This window comes from Trichechus manatus, unplaced genomic scaffold (genome assembly GCF_000243295.1).
Source record: "Trichechus manatus latirostris isolate Lorelei unplaced genomic scaffold, TriManLat1.0 scaffold00136, whole genome shotgun sequence".
In the NCBI taxonomy this organism is placed as follows: Eukaryota; Metazoa; Chordata; class Mammalia; order Sirenia; family Trichechidae; genus Trichechus; species Trichechus manatus.
The window spans coordinates 2,651,024-2,659,848 of record NW_004444072.1 but is presented as its reverse complement, the minus strand read 5'-3'; the positions used below and the strand labels follow the sequence as shown (position 1 = coordinate 2,659,848).

The 8,825-nt window shown below is 38.9% G+C and overlaps 1 protein-coding gene across 15 annotated transcripts in view; it reads left to right on the top strand.

Annotated features, from left to right (window-relative positions):
- The window catches only part of TBC1D5 (TBC1 domain family member 5), a 657,932-nt gene that overhangs the window by 541,839 nt on the left and 107,268 nt on the right, over positions 1-8,825 (top strand). For all 15 annotated transcript variants that reach the window (XM_023739548.1, XM_023739547.1, XM_023739544.1 and 12 more), the window contains one exon: positions 5,868-6,178. In XM_023739548.1, coding sequence (XP_023595316.1) covers positions 5,868-6,178 — 311 coding nt within the window. The remainder of the gene's footprint in view (positions 1-5,867; positions 6,179-8,825) is intronic.

Genomic DNA, 8,825 nt, shown 5'->3' with positions numbered 1-8,825 from the left:
GAGCAGGACTGTGAACCAAGCCTGAGACACATACTGTTACCAAGAGCCCTTGATAGATGCTAGAATATTGAACAATACAGTTGGGGTACAGTCATTCAGTTATAACCAAGCATGCATCATCCTCCATTTTATACACAGGTAATGACATACCTTGACGAAATGTAACAGATCTTACCACTATTAGACAGGAAATAGAGTTGCCTTGGCATGACTTGTGTTTAGTGAACCATACTGGCTACTTGTAACAAGCTGCGTGCATTTCTAAGTAATTGGTAAAAATATTATAAGCTGTTGTTGCTAGCCTTTAATTTTTTCAAGGGACTGATGTCAATTTTAAGTTTGTGGTTCCTACAATCCAGAACACTTATATTGTGCTCATGTGGAACCTGTACATAGACCAAAAGAGGCAGTCGTTAGAACAAGGGGATACTGTGTGGTTTAAAATCAGGGAAGGTGTGCATCAGCGTTGTATCCTTTCACCATACTTATTTGATCTCTATGCTGAGCAAGTAATCTGAGAAGCTGGACTATAGAAGAAGAACATGGCATCAGGATTGGTGAAAGACTCATTAACAACCTGTGATATGCAGATGATGCAACCTTGCTTGCTGAAAGGAAAGAGGACTTGAAGCACTTACTGATGAAGATCAAAGACCACAGCCTTCAGTATGGATTATACCTCAACATAAAACAGAAATCCTCGCAACTGGAGCAATAAGCAACATCATGATAAACAGAGAAAAGATTGAAGTTGTCAAGGATTTCATTTTACTTGGATCCACAAACAACCCCTAGGGAAGCAGCGGTCAAGAAATCAAACAACATATTGCACTGGGCAAAACTGCTGCAAAAGACCTCTTTAAAGTGTTGAAAAGCAAGGCTGTTACTTTAAGGACTAAATCGCACCTGACCCAAAACTTGATATTTTCAGTCACCCCATATGCATGTGAAAGCCGGACAATGAATAAGCAAGACCAAAGAAGAATTGATGCCTTTGAATTACAGTTTTGGCAAAGGATATTGAATATACCATGGACTGCTAAAAGAACAAACAAGTTTATCTTGGAAGAAGTACAGCCAGAGTGCTGCTTGGAAGCAAAGATGGCGAGCCTTCATCTCCCGTACTTTGGACATGTTATCAGGAGGAACCAGTCCCTGGGGACGGACATCATGTTTGGTAAGGTCAGCAAAAAAGAGGAAGACCCTTGACGAGATGAATTGACACAGTGGCTGCAACAATGGGCTCAAACACAGCAACAGTTGTGAGGATGGCACAGGACTGGGCAGCGTTTCTGCTGTGTTGTACATGGGGTCACTATGAGTTGGAACCGACTTAAGGGCATCTAACAACAACAACATAATCCTTTTGAAGAAATCAGAACATTTCTCTACTTCCATCCTTCTGATGTTTCTGTTTTTATTCAGTGAAACCAAACCAAACCCATTGCCCTTGAGTCAATTCTGACTCATAGCGGCACTATAGGACAGAGTAGAACTGCCCCATAGGGTTTCCAAGGAGCGGCTGGTGGATTCAAACTGTCGACCTTTTGGTTAGCAGCCAAATGCTTAACTATTGCACCACCAGGACCCCGGTAAAACCCAAACATCTGAAATTTTATAATGCACCTAAATAACAGTTGAGTCAAAGAGTAAATCAGAAATAAACAACAGACTATTTTGAAAATGGAGGGTGGAGGAGGGAGACTTGGATGCCATTGTTATAATCAGATTCAAATGTTTAGTTTTAAAAACTTTCATTGGAAAAAGGAAGGGATGAATAAGTGAATGAACAACCCAAACATTCAATCGTAGGGAAGACAGGGAAAGAAATAACAAAGAAAAATATAAATTAGAAAGCAGAGAAAAATAAATTGAAAACTGATACTTTGACAAAAATATAGACAAATTTCTTACATTTTTATTTTGAAAAGTAAACTAGTTTTAGATATTTAATATCAGGCCTTAAAATAAAAATACAAATAAAAAGGAAATAAGATGGTGTTAAGATTTGGGTACAGGAGAAGGAAAGGTATAGAGAATTTTTAAAGAGGTGATGTGGTTTTAAAAGCTTCAGAACCTGATTGAAAACAGGTTGTGGCACTGGCAGTTAAGAAGCCATTGGGAACCCTGGAAGCTTTTTTGGGCGAGTGCAGGTTAGAAAGACAGACTGCAAGAGATCAAGGCAGCAAGAGTCAACCACTTCCAGAGTTTCAGAAACCAAACAAAGGGGCCCAGCAATGATGCCAGGTCAGTGTTGGTTTCTGGTACAGGTGTTTTCAAGCATTTCAGGAAATGCTCCTGTTACTATGATTTAACCTGCTAAAGAAAGTTGTGCTAGAGTGAGTTCTTGACACAATTTCAAAACAGTCCCTCCTAGATGGTACTATTTGTAATAACAGTATGTTGTAGGCAGTAGTAATGAGAGACTGATTACACAGAAGTGATCACTCATTAGATTTGATATTCAGTGTCTTGTTAACTGCAAATTCCACTTGCTGTTTATTTCAGTACTATTTATACACACATTGAGCTCCATCTTTAATCCAATCCAGTCCGCTCTGTCCATAAGATCTCTGATGACTGTATTTTCATTAATTTAGCATACATGACTTAATAGTACATATCACAGCCAATAATAAACTGTTGAAAATTGTTCTATGTTTCATTTGAAGAATACTACCCCTCATATTTCAGATCTAAATTAGCTAACCTTGCTCAAACCATTAGATTAAAACTTATCATGCCTGACTGAGAAAGATGCAATGGATAGCATGCTTTCCTTGAAGTACGTAGTTTACAGGTCTTTATATCTCAAAAATGCATACAGTTGGCTTGAATGGTTGTTTTTGCAAAGAAAATATTCTTCTGGAAACAGTTGGTAGTGGATGAGGGAGAAAATCATTAAAAAAAACCATTCAAAAAAGGAAAGCTATGTTCATCCCGTTTTAAGAGCTATTCCGATGAAAAATTGCTCGGCATGCACTTGATCTATATGTTTTTCATGGTTATTAGTAACAAAGATGCATTAACCATATTCTCTTGATAATGCTCTAGCAGTTTCTTAGTACTTTTATCAACATATAAATTCTACAGCTGGCAGTATGGGAATTTGACTAGTACATTTTTGTTTATAAAAAAGGGTAACAACATTATAACTTCTTCATATTTGTGAATTATGAATCTTGACTTGCAGACAAGCAACACTAAAATGTAACACAACTGCAATATCATGATAACTCTTCTTTCTACTGTCACTCACAAGAAATGGGAATGCAGGCAGGCTGCTGACTGGAATACAGTGCCGGAGGTGAATGCCTCCTTCATCCAGAATTGATGGGTTCCTTTCATGGCATTCATTCATTCTTCTCTGTAAACATGTATTGAGTACCTTCTCTCAGCTAACCACATAGTATCTCTAAGATGAGAATGCTCTACTTCATTAGAAAGCAGCTGGAAACTGAAAATAAGTGGGCATAACCTCTGCATATTCTGAACTCCACTAAGAAACTTTATTTTCAGGAATTTTTGGAAGAGCATTAAATAGCTAATTCTTTAAAGATAAAACTTGATGCAAAGGGAGCTATTTGAAAAATGATTTTTTTTCACATTTCGTTAAGTTATAAATGAATAGGTCTTTTTTTTATAAAGCTGAATTTCAGGTTTTAAACTCCAAAGAAATCTAAGTCTCCAATACCTAGCCCATAATATTAGTACTATTAGAAAAAACTTTATGGAAGGAAGAAGTATGGTACTCTTTCTCTTGTTATTATAGAACCATGGATCAGCTCTGTTTTAGAGCTGTATTAGTAATGCCAAGGATACAGCTATCATATAAAAAGGAGGAGAATTACTTTGGAAGTGCTGCCAGGTAGATATGGGAGAAGGAAATGTAGTAAAACTCAAGTTAACCAAAATCAAATAAGTGGATCCCTCAAACTTGGTTTTTAGTTTCCACTTTTATGAAAAGAAGCAAAGTGTGAGAAAATAAACTTCTATTAATGATTTGGGTGATAAAAATACCAACTTTGGTATTATTGTGGGGTTGGATTACCTCCTACACCTACAGTAATTTATAATCATAACTGATCTTCACGATACTAGCTCTGAGATACTACAAGATTATGAATCATTTGGAAAATAAAAGTTCATTTAACAACTATTTTCTTGATGTCCTCCATTTGCTGATACAGTGATAGCACAGGCATGCCAGCATGGCACACTGTGGAAGCCAAGAAGGGGTGGGGGGGATAGGAGTTAAGGGAATTGGTTGCTGCTAAAAGATAGGGTAAAATAAGAATGGACTTTTTGATCTGCATGGAAGAAGTCATTGGAGACCTTGAGGAGTGGTTCCAGAGCAACGGCCACAACCAGATTTAGTGGGCCAAAGACTGAGGAAAAAGGAGTAGCAAGTTAAGATACCTCCTTCAAAAAAATAGGCTGTGAGTAAGAAAGAAATGACTGAAGAAGAATGAGGGTTCAAAGGAAAAGTTACACGTACATACACGTGTGTGTGCATGCGTGCGTGCGCTAATGGGAATGATACAGTTGAGAAAGGAGCAAATGATGGTCCAGGGGAGGAGGACTGCAGGAGCAACAATCAGAGATGATATCCAGAGCACAGAGGGAGAGATTGGCCATGGCTAGCAGCAGGGACTCTTCTTCCACTGTGGCAGGTGAAAAGACAGACTAAGGTAGATGGGAGGCATTGGGGCTCAGTGGTAGAATTCTCACCTTTTATGCAGGAGTCCCCGGTTCGATTCCCAGCCAGTACACCTCATGCAGCCACAACCCATCTGTCAGTGGAGGGTTGTGTGTTGCTATGATGCTGAACAGGTTTCAGCAGAGCTTCCAGCCTAAGACAGACTAGAAAGAAAGGCTTGATGATCTTTTTCAGAAAATCAGCAAATGAAAATCCTGTGGACCACAACAGTCTCAGCCACAACCTGATCATGGGGATGGCTCAGGAACAGGCAGTGTTTCCTTCCATGTGTGCTGCATCTGCATGAGTTGGGGACCAGCTCAAGGGCAGCAGAAACAACCACCATAGATGCAGTCGCCATTTAACAAATACTAATAAAGTGCCTCTAATGTTCTAGGCACTGAAAATGTAGCAGTTTGCGAAAGAGACAAAAATTCTTGCCATCATGAAACTTACATTTGAAAGGGGATTGGAGGAGGTAGACAAATAATAACCAAATAAGTAAAATACATGGTATGTCAGATGATGAAAAATGCTATCAAGAAAAGGGAAAGGGGAAGGGAGATGGGGAGTAGTGAGGTGGGTGGGGCTGGGTTGAAGCTTTAATGACCTGGACACTTGACATAACTTCTATGAATTTACTTCATGACTCTCAGACACATTTATTTTTCAAAATGAGATTAAATTTGACTTGGTTCCAATGTGCCAGGGCATATGGAAAATCTACTTGGAGCCTGCTTCGCAGGTGCCCCCTTCTGTGAGCACCCCAGGGCTTACCCCTTTATAACCCTTACCTCACATTTTAATCATACATTTATGTATGTGATTATTTGATTAAGAATTTTCTCTCCTACTAGACTGGAAGCTTCATGAGGGGAACTATGTTCTAGACAGTTGTGTCCCCAGAACCTAGCACAAAGTTGGCATGTAATAGGCTCTGTTTGTTGAATGAATGAGAAGTACGAAGACTGTTTTCCACAAGCCACATTTTTAAGAATTTGATTAGTATTTTGTTTTTGCTTCTCACTATATGTAACTGTAACGGACCTAGCAAATGGCCTTTTTCAAAGCAGATAAGATACGTTTTTATACCAATGCAGTATGTGAAGTAGAGGTGTCTTCTCATTTAAATAATGTCTCTTCACTTAATTTCTGTTTTATTTTCCAGGACCAATGCCAAAGGTGCTCCCTTGAACATAAATAAGGTCTCCAATAGCCTGATTAATTTTGGAAGGAAGTTGATTTCCCCAGCAGTGGCCCCAGGCAGTGCGGGTGGCCCTGTACCTGGTGGCAGCGGCGGCAGCTCCTCCACCGCTGGGATTCCCACCCGGACCTCAGCAGAGGCCCCGAAGCCTCATTTACAGCAGCAGCAGCAGCAGCAGCAGCAGCAGCAGCAGCAGCAGCAGCAGCAGCAGCAACAGCAGCAACAGCAGCAGAGGCTGATGAAATCAGAAAGCATGCCAGTGCAATTGAACAAAGGTAAGGAAAAAATACTAGTAAATCCGAAGAAAACATGCTGTATGCCCGGGACTTCCTCACCTGCCTATCCAGCCTGCCAGAAATACAAATGAATGCAAAACTTAGTAAATAAGATGCTATATTTTTATTCTTTTTAATTTGGAATATCAGATCCTGTGGTTTTCTTAATTAAGAACGTTTTATGAAATAAGTTAAGATTTTTTTATCATTTATATCCTAGTATATAAACACGTTTATATCTTATGAGTACCCATACAGTATGAAGGCACAAGCTATCAGAACTCAGAACTTGAGATCAGTTGACTCTGTTCTCTACCAACTTTGTATAAAAATGCTCTGACTAGAATCGGGATGGAAGTGCTAGTACCATGAGCATTACTAGTCATAGCATTCACCAGTGTGGTGCGGTGGTGTAGAGGAAGCTTACCATCAGCCTTACCATCTCTGACCCAACTGCTTCACCTCTGAGGAATACAGGCTAGAACCTTAAGGGAAGAAAAAGCTAAATAAAATCTTGGGCAGCTGAAATAACTGTATGAGTCCATGCACTAAACGTTAGAACCATAGAATGTTAAGAGCAGAGGAAAACTGAGAGAGCCTCCTGTCCGTATCTCTCATCGTATGAGGGAGAGCAAGCGCCTGCCCAAGGTCACACAGCTTATTGTAGCACTCCTGCTACTGAGACTCAGGTAGGCTCACTTCTGTCAGGGCCCTTTCTAGTGCCTCATCTCCCTCGTGTACCTTACTCATAAAAAAGCTCTTCAGGTTCTTACTCAGAACATTTGTACTCTTAATTTTTACTTATTTTCAAAGAGACAGTGTATTAGCTCCTCCTATTCATAGAAACAGCTACATTTATTTTTAATGGTAGGACTCTGCTATCTGTGCTATTCAAAACCAAAACCAAACCCATTGTCATCAAGTCGATTCCAACTCATAGCTACAGAAACAAGAAATAGTAACTTAATGGCAGAAAATCTACAAAAAGCAACTCTGTAAGACCTCACAGAGCATACAAGTCTGGGACCGTTTAGTGTTGGGGCAAACATCCTGACACCTGCCTCATTCCTGTCTTAATGGGATCCCTACGTTAAGCAATGTTTACTAACTAGTGTTGACAATAACACTAGTAACGTTGAATCAGTAAGAAGATTGTAAACAATGTTCCATATACTCTGTTAAAGAAGAGATTGCACCCAAAATTATGAAAATTTTAAAGTATAGACATTTAAAATGGTAAACTTAAGTTATATGGATTTTATTTCCCACTGATGCAAGATAACGAATATTACTCAATAGTGAGTATGTGTATACGTGTAGTCCTTCATTGGTTATATCACATTTTCTCTTTTCTATAGTTTTTTGCCTATAGGAATATTAAACAATATAATTAGTATTTAAATTTTATTAGAATATTCAATTTACCTTATGTAAGAATATCTTGTTTAAATTAAATTCTTTCCTGTTTAATGTAGAGCTGTCACACATGATTTAAAGAAAAGGAGACTTCAAATCATTAACATGTTTTAAATGTATTTTAACGCCAGGAGACATGCCCACTTCTAGAATGAAAATGAATGTTATTTTCTGTATTTCTTAATTGTACTGTTTTATTGTTCTAAACAAATACGATTTCAATATTGCTTTGATAGCAAGCCGTAGTCAGTAGTAATTCTAACTGATGGCAGGCAAATGAGTCAGAGAATCTCTTAATGCTGTAGCTTAAATTTTCTGAGGAACCAAGCCAAATGACTATAGAAATATAAAGTTGTGTCTCTAAGGAAATGTCAAGTATTAATATCACAGTAAGTGAGAAAGGAAGTGCATGAAGATGGAACAACTGATGAAAACCAAGTCCCCAGTTATAAGGAGACAACAGAGCACTTAAGCAAAGTATTTGGAACATGAGGATCACTAGGGCTTTTGTAACTCATCCCTGTGCTGAGAGAAAGTGGCCTTGTTTGGCAACTCGTCTGTCTTTTTATTTATGGTTCATACTTCTCATGTCAATCTCCCAAAGAAGCTTGTCTGCTTTTGTATTCAAAGATGAATATTCCTGCTAATGTCCTCCCTGCAGAGAGGTTTGAATAAAATAGAGTAAAAGGCGGAGTTTATAGAAGTAGAAGCTAGTGTGGCTGGATGCTCTCCCTCCATTCACCCACCGTGGGACCGTCAGCAAAACCCTGAAGCTCTCTGACCCTTGGTTCCCTCACCATGAAATAAGGTTTGGACTGATCCCTGTGGAGCCTCTCAGCTCTAAAAATCTATGGTTCTTTTGGTGAAAGATATGTTTGTTAACTCTACCATGAAAAACAATTCTCCAACTTTGGTTCTTTATGCTGGTATCTCCACTCTGCCGCCACACTGACAAATCTGCAAGTGTGGCACCTGGTCCCAGAGACGAGTGAGCACAATATTTAGCCTGTCAGGAGACTTGTGCTGGGATATGACCTCTAGCTATCCCAGAGTGGTCATCTGCTTAGTGCCTTTAAGGAAAGATAATGTAATGGCCGTTTTACTGTTCTCTACTAGAAAAATTTGGAAGTTGTTTTGAAGAAATGGTTGTTTATGAGGAGGAAAAGTGCATATGGTTTTCATAGATTAGTTAACTCTTGATTATTTGTGCTTACATTGGGAACAGTTACAT